Here is a 15,756-nt window from a genome sequence, read left to right on the forward strand (position 1 = left end):
TAATTGACTCAGACTCGACGAGGATTATCCTAGCGAGTTTCGCTTTGCTGCTTGATCCTTTGGTTGGAGCCAATTCGGCCGGCCTTGTTGTTACACGTCGCGCTGAAGGGACAGCCGCGCGACTAATCTCGAACGGATGTTGCGAAAGACGCGCGAGGAATTAACCACGTTGATGGATGATGAGGGGATTAGGTATTGAAACACGCGAGAGGACCAGTTACTTGGGATCTACTCGTCTTGGAAAAATTTCTACCGAGGTAATTAATATTTTGCGAGAACAGGCGAGTTCAGTTGCTCGTTTCCCGGATATTTCAGAAACAGCGTGACCAAGCGAATTTAATTAAGCGCGCGTTCGTGTGAGATCGTTGTTTCGTTTTCAACTTTTTTAACGATTATTGTCGACGAATTTCAATTCTGCTCAACGGTTCATCAGAAATATCATTGGATCATATGTGAAATTGCTTTTTGTTTCAAAAGGAAAACATACTTTCGAAATTATTAATCTTTTGGCTTTTCTAATGATTTTTATAAAAATGGCCGACAATCTGGTGAGTATCTGGTGATTTGTATCACACGGAAGAATAGCCGTGTCTGAAACGGATTGTTTCTTAATCGATTTCTTGGTAGCAGTCGGATGCTACGGTATCTCCTTGTTTCAGAAAGGAATAATGAATTATTCTCTTTACAGACCATTGTGCAGTCATTATATGTATCCATCATTGTACGTGGACTTGCAAACTTTTCATCTTCCTTTTCCAATTTTCTTACTTTACCCAAATTGCACCCAAGTGTCTGAAAACCGTCATTGGAGACACGTCTAACTCTGCTTCCACTTCGCCTTTCGATTTATCTTTGTTTAATATCATCGATCCGAATTTTCGGAACCACCATCGAACGATCCTCTCGATCGATAGAATCTCGTTCAAAAACTGACTTGATATTCTGATACGCTTATTCTAAATTCGTTCGCTTCTCAAGAAACAGATACAAAAGAGAACTTGTCAACTTGTTGTGAAAGACAACGTGAAAATATATTAAGCAGAGTTTGATTGTCGTTTATTCTAAAATTGGCGAACACCTTCTAGCCAGTGTGCTAGACGCAGCATTAGATCGGTTTCCCTCGAAAATTCGATGCTCGTCTCTCGAATTTCTAATTATTCGTTTAACCGGTGGTTGCAGAGAAATTACGAAGCCGGGTGTAATTGAATTACAGCCGAGGAAAATCGGGGAAGATAAATTCCGTGCGGGGCTACCCTTTGAAATCGATAACGCTAATGCAATATTAATCCGTGGCGACGTTGAGGTGGCCGGATCCATTGGGAAATAATTACAATGGAATCCGGAGGTTAGCGGAGAAAAGGGACGTCGGGCTGGTACAACGGCGTAATTAATTTTATACTTGGGAATTATCTGCCTATTGTGGCCTGCAATGGAAACTGTTGACAAATGGTGTAACGCGTGCACTTGCGAGCTGGCACACGCTCGATTAATTCGACTTTGCCTGCGTGTACCTGCGTGGAAACGAAAACCAGACACCGTATAACAATCTTTCATCCTCCAAATCTTTCCTTCTAATCGTATTCTTTCACATCAGGCTCGATATCCTATTGTTTCGCTGCTCCAACACTGTTAATTGCTAATTCGTTTATTCCATGCTTTTTCTCTCTCGTTTTCACGAAGCAACAGCTTCGTTTCTTCGTTCAAAGAACAGTAACGATCCAGTCGAAATAAGGAAATATGAAAATTCCTCCGATGTATCTCGAGGAGAAATTCGTATCGGTATCTTTTCGTCGTTCAAACGGATGGAGTTTGTCTCTCTCTTCATCTCGAAGAATAGATCAAAAAGTTTATCGAAACGCAACGCGTTACTTCTCTCGAGTATTCCCGTATGCTCGTATCATTTTTCCATACGCGATTCTTTTTCACCTCAACGCCTCGTTTTCGAGATCTTGAATCGAACCGCGATAATTTCGATCCACCACCAGGCATTGTATTATAGAATGACACTTCTTTTACGTAAACGGGAATAATATTTATATTTTTTAAAATACGAGTTAAAATTGAATTTCTACGATACTAATTTTATCGAGATAATCGTAGTAGGTACCGGTTTCTGTTTGCAGTATCAAAGATCTTTGTTAATTTAGTTATGGGCCAATGATTGTATACAATTAGACGATTTACACGAGTCCGTTTGTAGTGAAATAACCGGAAATTATGCTGTGTGTTCTGGGAACAAGGATAACAATGGTGTCTCTTGATTTCGACTAATTGTAACTTCCGAATGGGTTGCGGTCTGGTTATCCCTTAAACAAGGGTAGCGCATGATGATTCGGCTTTGTCCTTTTAGGGATTAGGGAATATTTGAGTGGCACGAGCATTCAATTATTTATTTTATTTTACGGGATCTTTTAAGTTCTTTTTTTTTTTTTTTTTTGGTGATTGGATTGCTTTATATGAATGAAATTTTTACTTTAAATAATTTTCCATCGAGAGAAAATTGAATCGATTATTATTATAAAGACGGAGCGGAATGAACTCATTTTCGACGATCAATAATCTGTATTTTGTATAATTCTGTAATTCTATTTTCATCTTGTAACACCATTTAATTTCAATGTATGTATATAAATGGAATGGAATGATGAACTTATTTTATTAAGACGCGATATCAAGTTCCACGATGTCAATTGAACCTGTAATTCTATAATTATACTCCATTCACAATTTCTAATTTACGCTCTTATTCAATTGCGCGATTTCAATACACGTGTGAAGAATAAAAAGACGATAACAAAATGGACTGATTTTCGAGACGACACGTGACACCAAGTTCCAGATAAACAGACTCAATACAAATCTGTTATTCTACAATCATACTTCATTCACTATTTTAATCTGCGCTCTTATTCGATCGCGCGATTTAATTAATAATTCATTTTCGAGACGACACACGACACCAAGCTCCAGATAAACAGACTCAATACAAATCTGTTATTCTACAATCATACTTCATTCACTATTTTAATCTGCGCTCTTGTTCGATCGCGCGATTTAATTAATAACTCATTTCCCTTAATTTCGATATATGCTTGTAAAAAATAAAAAGAGGAAGCAAAGTGGACTCGTTTTCGAGACGATACACGACACCAAGTTCCAAATTTTAATGCGTTCTTATTCAATTTAATACCAATTTAATCTCGATATGCTCTAAAAGAGGAAGCAAAACTCATTTTCGAGTTCCAGGTAAACGGGGGCGGTTGTAGTTTAACACAGAGGGCACGATGGGTGGAGAAGGTCGAAGAAGGACGTGGAAACAGCGGTGATTCAGGGTTAAGCAGAAAGCCGGGTAGAACAAGGCACGATGATTCGATTACCACGTCGTCGATCCGAAACGCGCTTTTGCACGCAACGTTTGCCTTAAATCGGGCGGCGATGCACCCTTCGCGTTCGATAAGCGCGACCCCTGTGTTCCATCGTGGCCGCTCCCGTCAACCGCGCCGTGGCTAATGGCCACGACCGAGGGAAGGAACGAGTGTTTCCAACGTGTTTACGACCTTCTTCCTTGAAAAATGTTACGTGGAAACGTGAAAGCCTGATTTCCACCGCAAATGAGACGTGTCTCTCATTTATCAGCTCGCTTTTTTCCCTCCTTTTTTTTTTTGTAGCTGCGCTACACCTTTTTTTCGCAACTGAAAATCGTACGTGGAAGATATGAAAGAAATATGTGGACTTTTTTTTTCACGTTTATATTTTAATGTAATTTCCCCTACCGTAATGTAAACGCGAATCAATCGTTTCTTGTCGAGGATAATTTTGAACACGCGAATTTGATGGAAAGCAAGTAGATCAAGAATGAAATTATCCTTCTATCTCTCGGATGTAAACAGGTTAATACTTCTAAAGAATATCGAGGTTCCATTTTTAAAAGAAAAATTCGACTCTGTCTGAGAAACTTTTTTCTAAAAAAGTCAAAGCATAACGAATCGTTCTATATTCGATTTTGCAACAACATATGGCGTTGGTTAAAAGAGAAGCGAACTCTCTCTCTCTCTCTCTCTCTCTCTCAAAGAAGAAGAAAAAAAAAGATAGAAAGATTAAGTGGAAGTAAGACACTTGGCCCACCCATTACGATCATCCATCGAGCTACGTTCTGACATTTACACGAATCAGAAGGCGCAGACACCCGTGTCAACCACTGGCCCGTGCGTTGGCCAAATGCATAAACACATTAGAGGAATTCTGTGACGCGAGCAGCCTGCGCCGGAAACCGTGCATCGAGGCACAAAGGTTGCGCCGGAGTGGCGGCTTGATGGATACGTATGGAAGCCATCCCTATGGAAATCATCCCTCTCCAGCCTAATTCCGCGTCTAGGCCGGTGCATCACCGCCTTGCGAACGCCGTGCCACGCAAAAGGGATGTTGAAAAGCGGAGCCGAGAAATTATTGCGAAAAATGTGATTTTTCGTGGCCAGGGATTTTCCTCGTGTGATCTTTGAAAAGTGAAATGATCGGGCCATCAAACGCATCCTGACGACAAATTTATTCATTGCGCAAACGTACAGGATTTTGTTTCGCACGTTTGTGATGATAAATTTATCATTATCATTCATCAACGATAACGCAGAGATGTTGGAGAGAAATGTAATTTTGGCTAGAATTCGATCGAGAATTTTTTCTTCGTATCTAGGGATCTTTTGAAAGTGAAATAATCAGATCCCGATGACAAATTTATTTATTGCGCAAACGTATGAGAGATTGAAGAAATGTGATCTTAGAGATAATTAATGACGAGGGAAAATTTTGTTGAGAATTTTGTTCCTTATTTAGATCCTTGGAAAGTGAAATTGATTATTAAACGCATCGTGATGATTTTATTAATTTATTTATTGCGCAAACGTATAGGATTCGTACGTTTGTAATGATAAATGTATCATAACGATAACGCAGAGGATTGGATGTTGGAGAGAAACAAGAAAAATGTGATTTTGGATTTACAATTCTGGTTGATCGAGGATTTTGTTATTTAGATAGGTATCTTTTGAAAGTGAAACGATCGGATTATTAAATGCACGGTACTCGTGATAACAAATTCGTTATTTATCGTGCGGTAATTCGTATAATTTGTTTCGACTCGATTATGTGGTAATTAATTTTTACTCGACAAATAAATCCTGTGAAATTTATTAATCCTCTGTAATAATTAATCGATAATCGATAATCGAAGCATTTCCATTCGCTTTACTCGAACACGCGTATATTATCCCGATCAACTCGCGTAAACTCTCGTTATTAATCAATAAGGTTAACAAAGAAGTTTTTTTTTTTAACCAAGATTTATATCGTTATACGCGAGAAGTCGTTACCCATAATTTGAGGAGAAAAATTTTACAAAGAGATCGATCGGCACGCCCCAGTTTTGTCCGCAAACACATCCGTGCCTGCTCTCGTCCATCAGAGTTCCTCCAACTATTGGTCCGGTGTTCCAGATAGAACTTACTCTATTATCTCTCGTGATCGAACAAATAACAGTAGCGTCGTGATTCCCATTTATACTCTCGAATTTTCAAAAATTATTTCGATTCGTATTCGTATGTAAGAACAATTCATCTTCGTATAAAATCGAAATCATTCAATCGCATAACTTTCATTCCCTCGTTCGACTCGATCAATCGGAACGAAACTTGGCCAACATCGACGATCGGTATCGGTCCTTTCTGCTTTCAACGTGATTCTTCGTGAATCGCGCGTCGACCAATTCACGCGAGCATTAACAGCGTTGACAGCGTTCATTGTTAGTCTAATGTTTCGAGGCCGATGCTCAACATCAATTTTGATGCGCTGAAATGCCTTGTACGCGTTGTTCGTGAAACTTAAGTATGTTGTAACTATTTTTATTTTTTTTTACGTTTCTTTATTGCCGGTGAAACAAGCGGACGGAAAAGTTTTTTCGACCGAGACGAGGGAATCGCGTTTGTTAAAATCTTTGCAACGTAATTTCTCTCGAAATTCGGGCCAACTAGATTCCAGGAATATATTTTTCTATTTCGGAAACGCGTTTATGGGGGAAACTATTTCTCGAGACGAAACGGTTACCGCACGAATTCTGCCCGCAAGTTATGAATGGCGGTCGATGGACGAAAGAGAAGTGGGATTTCGGTCGAAAAGAACAGTGCGGAAGGAACAGAGGGGGAGGGGGGCATAGTTGGGATACCTTGGAAAATGCGAATTGTTGAATTCGCACGACAACAAGCTGTTGTGTTCCTAAATAATGCGAAGAATTCGTGGAATCCACAAGGGTTGGAACACTTTCTTCCTGAAAGTGAAAAACACTTTTTTTTTTTTTGCGCTTCCATAAAGTATTCGTTAAGCGATTGGATTTCGTTTTCTCTCCCAAATCGTCGTACAGTCACTCTTGTCTATAATTTTACCGATGATTTTTTCGTTCAATCGATCGAATCTTTGTTTGTTCGTGGAAAAAAGAGCGAGGCGTAATTCGAATTTTAGATGAAATTCGAATTTCGGGCGTACGTGTGAAGTGGATGTTAGGTGGGGGGGGGGGGGGGGAGGACACACGCGTGACACGATGAGAGTCGTCGTGGGAACGAAGAGGGAGTTTAGTCGAGTTTAGCATGCGGTAGTTCGCTCAGAGTCACGGAAAATCTGAGAGTTGATTAAACGTTAAATATAAAATCAAGTTGTTTTGAAATTTAATCAAAATGAAACTTGATTATTCCTGCTTATTAATCGCATTGGGCGTGATGTTTTCAAGTTTTGTTGAATTTCGACTACAATTACAAATGAAACGAATTTGGCTCCACTACGAATTATATTTCTGATCGATGAAAACTCTCGAGATATAATTTTTCGCCGCGAATCATAATCGAGTCGATTATTTTCACGGTTATTAGCCGAGATAAACTCGAAATTCCAAAAGCTACGATACAAACTTTCCTGCAAAACAGGGAAATTGGACCGATTATCCAAGTTTCGAAAATTCCAAAAAACGTATCTTTCTGAAAAGAGGGAGACTAATCAAATATCGTCCATATCGTTAATTGCTGGAGGACTCGAAATTTCAAAAATTTCAAAAACTAGAATACAAGCTACTTTTGCCGCGAAACAGGAAAATTGGATCAATTATTCAAGTTCAAACCGTTACTCGAAAAAACGGTTATCTTTCTGAAAAGTAGAAGACTAATCAAATATCGTCGATTAATTGCTGGTAAACTCGAAATTTCAAAAATTCCAAAGAGCTCGCAACCTGCCTCGAAAAAGGAAAAAAAAAAAAAAAGGAGAGACGAGAAACCAGGTCAATTACGATATTTCGTTACCATCCTGGTGAGATTATCATAACCAGCCCTTTATTATATTCATTGACACGCGAGCGCCCGATCTCTCCTCTTTCGCGAATGTAGGACAGCGAGTGGAAAAGGAAATTCTTTGTCGCCTCGGCGAAGAAGAAATCTTGTGGCGACCCGTGGTGGCCCTCGATTCCCTCTACTTTAATTCTACTTGAATATGCCCGAGCAAGGGATGCGGCAAGCATCCTCGATGGAAGCCTCTCTCTCTCTCTCTCTCTCTCTCTCTCTCGTCGAGGAAACAAGGCTGCGTTCTTTCATTACGCCGCGTTGTTCTTTTGTCGGGGACAATCGGAGCCAGCCGAGGGATTCTGACGGCTCGTTGTCCGGGAAACTTGCGAGTACGAATCTGTGAAGCGGGAAATTGGGACACGTTGCAGGGACTGGTAAGCTTGCAGATTACGCGTCGTACGCTACGTAGAGACTAGAGACGAAACTCTAGTTTCCAAGCTTTTCCTTGTTTCTTGTTTTTTCTTTCTCTCTCTCTCTCTCTCTCTCTCTCTCTTTTTTTTTTTTTTTCGTTTCGAAGAATCGACGGCGGTCGAAACGTCGGCCAACCGACGGTGTCACGTTTCACGGGTAGCAGATCTGTTGACAGATCGAAGCGAAAGGAAGGAACGCGATTGATGCAAAACGGAGGAGGAGGAGGATGTTATTTGTCGAAACTTTTTTGGTGGAATATCGATCGAAAAATTCGGTCGAAGGGGGAATGGAATCGCTTTAAAATGGCCGTGTGTTTTACAACGATGTCGATGACGATGTCGATTACGCTCTCGATCCGTGGAACAGATACGCGCGTGTATCCCTTAAACGGTGTTGCTGTATAAACCGTGGCAGGAAACGCGTCGCCCAATCCCAGTCGTGTAAAATTCATTGGTTACGATATAACGAAACGTAGGAAAATCACGTTTGCAGCCACGTTTGTGCGAACAATGTTTCGTTATATGAGTTTCATTGATCCACAGGGATCGTTTCGAATCAGCGGCCTCCGTTCTACGGTTATTGAATATGAAAATAGCAGGTTGCGTTAAAACAATGATTGTCATTAATACGACAGTAGAAATGACGTCAACTATTAACGTTTCAATTGGGGAGGAGGGGGACGGGGAGGCAACTAAACGATCGTTGTTATTGTTTCCAGTAATATTTTTACTCCGATGGGACACGATTTTTACGATTTTCGATAAATCCTTCTTTTCAATAATTTAAAGAAAATTTTTAAATCTAATTATCGATGTGTCAAAAATATTCGACATTATTTTGATATCAAAGTAAAAATAAAAGGTGAAAAGAAGAATAATAGGAAGAGAACTAATTTATTTTTCGGTTAGTAGCAAAATTAAAATATTCATAAGCTATTTAATCATTCATAGAAGCTGAAATTCTCAAATATTCATCACGATACCAAAATTACGTAACATCTGTCTATTTATTATTCAAATGGTTCGTATATTTCATTTAGTCGTTATAATTCGAGAGAGAATATAATTGGACGTGAAAAGATCGCTTCTTCATTAAGAATTAATCGATTCGATTATTTTAAGCGTAGTAGTGAGATAGTAAGAAAACCTTTTGTACCTAAAAATACATAAAAATAATTTCACAGATCTCTCATACATCTCTCTTAATCATCATCGTGACACGTTGTCATTAAATCATTTCCTTCGAAGGAAATTAAAATGTTATTATTCGTATCGATTTTCGCGTGATTATTATCATTAACTTTTCCTCGATTAAAATTTACCCCTGTATAAATAAATTAAAAAAAAAAAAAAATCACAAATATAATTCGATCGCAATCTCTGTGTCGTTGATTTTTTTTTCTTTTCTTTTTTTGATTCGTTTCTATGTCTGAATCGAAATTGCCGAGATACGAGGAATCAAAGTTTCCATAGCGTTTAACACAATAGCTGAAATAACGAATGGTTCCACGATTTACTGACCTACATTTCTTCTTCGAAATACTGTATCCTTCCAAGAATTGTTTTCCCAGAAATTTGTGATAGGCCGGCGGGACAAAGTGCGAGTGAGCGAGAGATCCGAATAAAGGAGAACAAGAAGGAAACGATTAAAAATTACTCTTTCCTTTCCACGACGATATCTCGGCAACCAAAAGTCGTATCGGAATAAATCGAAAACTGTTTTAAAGGGGAACTGTTCCTCGCCTTTAAACGATCGTTTATTCGAATTAAACGTAACAGATATGAATTTCTTTCTGGAAGAATATTACTTAAAAACAATGTTATTGGTATGTCTACAAACATTCTCCATAGAATGATTTTTAATTTATCGATCGCGAAAAAGTGGTGGGAGTTACTTTTCCCTTAAAAAAAAAAAAAAAAGAAAAGAAAAGAAAATCGTATCGCTTCGATTAGTTATTTTAGATAGTATTCCATTGTTCATTAATTTATTTTGATATTGCTCGAGCAAGAGGTTTAACCGCAATTCAGATAGATCACATCCAATAGGATTGTAATTAAATCCAGCAATCGGATTTGCGGACGATATATCAATAAACGCGGTATGTCGGTAGTAAGTCAGTGTTATTATACACCGCTAATACCAGAAACGTTCGAAACATTTTGTAGCATTCGTAATAATCGTCGTGAATGTACGCGATAATATCGGGATAACTCTCCTCATAAATTTTATTATTCTCATTTCGCGATGCATAATCTTATCGATCGAGTCCAACGATCGAGAACTTACTTAAATCCCTCGTTCGATAATACCATCATCGTCCAACTTTTCGAATTAATCATTAACTTGGCATGATTAACTTCAATGCAATTAATTCAACTAATCTCGCGGTAAAACCGACTCTTTCCATCCATCCGCGTTATTATCCCGCTTCGAGATACAAATCCATCCCCGCCGCCTCTTACTTTCTCCGCGTCTCACTTTTCAAAGCGATCCATTCGACCCGTTCACCCCGGAAAGGAAAGGACTCGTGTGTACGCACGAAAAGCGTTAATCGATCGTGGAATTCGATTGTTAACGTCAAACCAGCTCGCAAACAATACGCACGCCACGTGAAACACAATCGCCACGACTAAGTCTCTTGCTCCTCGTCATTACTGAACCGGGAATAGAGAGAGAGAGAGAGAGAGAGAGAAGGTTAGTAGCCGCGGCGGTTTGCTCAAACTGCGACTACTGTTAATTTCATCGAGTGTGTCGAGCAAATTGCATCGGATTCGCCGGTTGCCCACTCCGTTAAATTATTAGGCAATCGGGAAAGTTAAACAGCGCCGTTTCGAGCACTTCTCTCTCTCTCTCTCTCGTTTCGCCTTGTTTTCATCGATTAGCATCGCGATACCAGACTTCTCTCCCGACAAAGCATCCCTTCGCGCCCTTCCAAACCTATTACCACGGCCAAATGGGAGGAATACGGTTATAATCCAACGGCCGATTGATCGTCGAGTAATATCTTATGTTTTATTCATTTCCTCCTACCTCTCTCTCCACGCAATCTCGTCGCATCGATCGTCACACTGTATTTGCAAGAGTCGATCCGACGATCCTTCCTCGCGATGGTTAATTTAACGAAAGGACGTCGCGCGTGATCGGTCGATTTATCGAGACGAGATATACGTATATTTTTCGTACAAATATTCCCAGGAACGAAAGGGGCGTATATATTCCGCGGGAATGATAACTCCTTTGTTGATGGGAACGGGGATATCGACATCGAAGATGAATCGCTCTATTTTCTCCGTTCGCCACAAAGATATCGTCTTTTCAGCTTTAACCCGGGGATGCACTTTATATTTCGACTTTTCTCCACTGCTTGGATCACAGAAGAGCGTCGTACGTCGTTTTGCCCATTAAAATGACAGCCCCCCTTCAAAAATTGGGCACAAAAGAATACGATTATTTTTCTAAGTTTTGCGATCTAAATTTATTTACACAATTTATACACGGGACTAGGAGTTGGGGTGGAGTTTTGAGTGGGCTAGTTCCGGACTCCGTGATGCTCCTGATAGAAAGTCAACGAGCGAGTGTTCGAATTGCGATCGCGGTGATATATGGAGGCGCTGAAAACTCCATTCACGTCCAAGTTCGAGAGTTTTGCCCGATGAAAAATATATATACGTCGGATTTTTCTCGATTGAAATTGCCAGATATATATATATATATATATATACATCATCGTGTTAACCGCTCCGTTAAAAATAACCTGCCCCCTTTGTTCTCGTTCCACGTCTCTTCGAACGAAATTACCCGCGTTATCGTTACACGAGCGCCACGTTTGCCGAGACGAGACGAGTAATTAAGAATCGAAGAGGCGTGAGATAAAGATGCGCGATTCTCGTGGAAGAAATTCGCCGTTATCGAGTTTTCTGGCGTTCGTTGTTGTGTAAAAAAAACTGTTGGGCAGAGTCGGGCAGAGTCGGATCGATCGCCCGCACGAATAATTGACGCGGCAAGTTAAACAGAGGGGTGGTTTTAGAAACGCCGAAACTACGATTGCCAGCACGCGAGCATTCGTTTCGTGACCAACCTATTTAATTATTATCCCTCGATGGAAACCGGCGCGATATTAACGAAACATGAATGCAAAATGGAAGCGTTGAAAATTGACTCGTCCCGAAAACCTTGTATTTTTGGAATTTGAACGGGGTTTAGCGATTAATCCGATCTCCTAATTGTTACTTCAAGATGTTAAACAATTGTTATTATTATTATTATTAACGTTTGAATCGAACGTTTGATCGATTTTTAAAAAGTTTTATTTTTCGAGCATGAAGTGAAATCGAAAACTTAAAATTAATAATCCAATCTTTCCCATCTCGGTGTCTGAAACCGAATCCGAATAAAATGCAAAATGTGAAAAATGAGCGAATGAGAAGCAGCAGCTATGTGAGTTTGAATCAAGGATCCTTCGATAATTCACGGGAAATATAAGGTTATATATCACGCAAGATTCGTAGACGTTCTTTTCTTAATCTCGATGAAGCATACCTTCCAACCTTGCGAAACGATTCGAGTCTGGAAGGATAAAGGCGAAAAGAATTTCAACTATTAAATTATAGAAAATTACGCTGCCTAAAAGGTCGCGATCGTCGGCTGGACCCCGCTTTTTCCTTCGATTCTTCGACCCTCTTCCGTTCCTCCTTTTATCGCCTTCGATCCAAACCCCTCTCACGAGTTATAATTGCGAGCCGGAGAGCATCGATGTTACCCCTCTTCGCAACTTCCCTCTCTTCCTTCTCTCTATCTCTCGTTTCGTCCACTTTGTTTATATAGCTCGCACTTGTCGACAAGTTTCCCTCGATCGAGAATAAATTGGCTCACGTGAATTAATATATTCGAATAACTGTGAATAGATTCGAATCACGGAATAATTGTCATGATCGTATGAAAGATAAAAATTCGACTACTATTGGATTATCGAATGAATGTTGCGATTTGTTCAACTTGGGCGTCTTTCATTATTCAGCACATTCTGGAAGGAGAATAGACGCTTCTTCCAGTGATTATCGCGAAAGAAACGTTTCGAAACATTCGAAGAGATTTTTTTCGTTGTAACTCTAAAGAAACTATAATGCGCATACATGGCGGAAACGCTCCTTTTCGTTATGAGTAAATCTCGTAAAGATTATTTTTTTTTCACAAAAGTTTACGAGCCTCGACGCGTTACCAAAGTCATCATCGTCGCATAACTCGATATCGTGACACAGTCTTAAAATACTCCAAGCCGAAGGATCATCGAATTTCCATAATCCAAATCTAACTACAACCGATATCTGCTTATTAAAACGATCCGGGTATATAGAGGCAATTATTCAAATCCAGTCTGATGTTGATATCTACGCTCGATCCCTCCCCTAATATTCTCGTTAATATTAACGCATCGGGCTAATTATAACGGGTCACGTCGCCGCGATCAATTCATTTGTCCCTAATCGAGTTAGATCGGGAGAAACACGATACGAAACGAGACGGAAGCGGGACGAGAGCGGCAAAGACAGGCGTTGAATATCAAAACGCAAGTCCGCGTAATTAATCGATCCGGTCAGCCAGCCTAGACGTTTCGCTCGAATTTCTTCTTTATTGTGCCCGATCGCGCGCGAGACTAATGATTCGTTGTAATCTCGCTAATTAGCTCGAATTTGCGGCCTGTGCGGTGCGGACGGTTTCGATTTACGCGCGATCGTATCGCGCGCTTCGATGCACGATGACGGAACCCTCGATTCCGAGTTACGAGTCATTCGTAACAGTTATTCGTCCCGATAATCGTGTCTCGCCATTGTACCGAGCAAATTTCGATTAATCGATTCTTCCTATCGAGTTGATAAATCGTCCGAATTGTAAATTGATTTTTATTGAATTTAAATAAAGATCTATCGATCTTGGCCACAATTCAATCGCAAGATGGAAGATTATTGCATTCGAGCGAATTTGCGGTATTTGTGACAAAAATTGACGAGTCGTTGTAAACTTTTGACGAATTCAAATAAAAATCTATCGATCTTGGCCACAATTCAATCGCAAGATGGAAGATTATTGCATTCGAGCGAATTTGCGGTATTTGTGACAAAAATTGACGAGTCGTTGTAAACTTTTGACGAATTCAAATAAAAATCTATCGATCTTGGCCACAATTCAAGATGGAAAAATTATTGCATTCGATCGCTAATTAGTTGGAATTTGCGACCTGCGCAGATAGGACGGTTTCGATTTGTGCATAATCGTAATTCGCGCAATTGGATGGACGATGATGGAAGCGTCGATTCCGAGTCATTCGTAACTATTACAAATAACTATTTGTCACGATAATCGTATCTCGCCTTTGTATCAAGCAAATTTTCATCAATCGATCCCCCCTTATCGAATCGAATTGATAAATCGTTCGAATTGTAAATTGGCATTGATTTTTATTGAATTCAAATAAAAATCTTTCGATCGAAAGTTATTGCATGCGACCGTTAATTAGTTCGAATTCGTGTAAAATTGATTCGAATTATTGGCGGCCGATGAAAGGATTTTTTTTTTTATTTTCTATAATTTTGACGAATAAAAATTGGATTTCGATCCTGGCGATGGATAATTCAATCGCAGGATGGAAAAGTTTTTTTCTTTTTAACGGTGAATATTTGTTTGTCGGTTCGCAGAGCACACTTGCAAGGACTTCCGGTGCACCCAGAACGAATTTTGCATCGAGAGGGACCTCCTTTGTGACGGCGTGAATCACTGCGGCGACGAGTCCGACGAGGCTACCTCCACCCTCTGTGCCAGTAAGTTCTAATTACCACCGATTCATTTTCCACACCCTTTTCCCTCGAGGAGAGGGCTCTTTTCTCGGATTTCAAATGAAATACGCTGCGGGGCCAAATTGATTTGTAATCGAACCAGGATTATCGGGTCGCCGAATTTCTACTCCAGATACTGCTGCTTAAACCTCGATTCCTAATTTTTCAAACCGATTTCATAATCATACATATATATATATATATTTAATTCGAATAAAATTTTGGATCGATTAATTGGTGTATTTTTTAGAGACGAGCAATGAAACGATCGAGACAAAGATTTATGGAAATATAAAATTACCGGGAAATTGATATCGCTTTGAAACGTTTATTAATTTTGATCGAATTTTTATTCCGATTAATTGTTTCGATAATATCCGCAATAAAGTAATAATCTGTTGCGGCCCCTGTACAAAGGGAATTTCAAAGAAAAACAAAATATAGGAAAACGATAAAACAGCGGAGGTCAGCGTTTCCCGTTTCACGAGAAGCGTTTTAATCAATTTCTGTTCCCGTCGATCGACGGCATTTCATCCCTTTCCCGCCATGTTAAAATCTATTTTAACATCAGACGTATCGATCATGGTTCACGTTTCCAAATCGGGGAACAACTTCAATGTATCTGTGCCTGCGTTTTATTTAAACGCAAAAATTAATCGTTTCCTTATCCGATTTAGTTCGAATAGCGAATCGCGACAAATACGCGAACTCGTTGAGAGAGGACTGGTTGGTTGCCAGCGGATAATAACGCAGCCAGGGTACGTTCGTTACGCGTTAGTCATAAATGTTGCGGATCATCATCAATCATCCGCAAAATTCATAATTAGTACGTAGTTAATGCTTTCATTTGAATAATTGTTGCATATCTTCGCTATTGCGTCGCTTGTCAAAGCCCGACCAACCGTATCGTCGTAAATTCGTCGTAAATTCGATATCCGTAAACGTTTTACCACGCTGATCGAGTTAAAAAAGGATTTGCATTTCCTACATTTGCGAGGAATACTTTGAGAGAAATATGTGGAAGATGGAAAAATAAGATGGAATAATCGATCGAAAATTCTTTTCATCCCTCGAGAAGATAATCCAACCACGTTCAAAGCGGCGACGAGTACAACCTCCAAGTACAAAGTCACCGACTTTAC

General features: G+C 39.7%; 1 protein-coding gene across 5 annotated transcripts in view; it reads left to right on the forward strand.

The window, feature by feature from the left end:
* The window catches only part of LOC100863535 (lost and found), a 187,194-nt gene that overhangs the window by 133,616 nt on the left and 37,822 nt on the right, over window positions 1–15,756 (forward strand). For all 5 annotated transcript variants that reach the window (XR_015293217.1, XR_015293218.1, XM_012489113.3 and 2 more), the window contains exon 4: window positions 14,477–14,599. Coding sequence is in view for 3 of the 5 variants with exons in the window: in XM_012489113.3 (XP_012344567.1) it covers window positions 14,477–14,599 (123 nt within the window). In the remaining 2 variants the exon portion in view is untranslated. The remainder of the gene's footprint in view (window positions 1–14,476; window positions 14,600–15,756) is intronic.

Source organism: Apis florea, unplaced genomic scaffold (assembly GCF_048593485.1).
Source record: "Apis florea isolate Af1SG1 unplaced genomic scaffold, ASM4859348v1 contig_3367_pilon, whole genome shotgun sequence".
Taxonomy (NCBI): domain Eukaryota; kingdom Metazoa; phylum Arthropoda; class Insecta; order Hymenoptera; family Apidae; genus Apis; species Apis florea.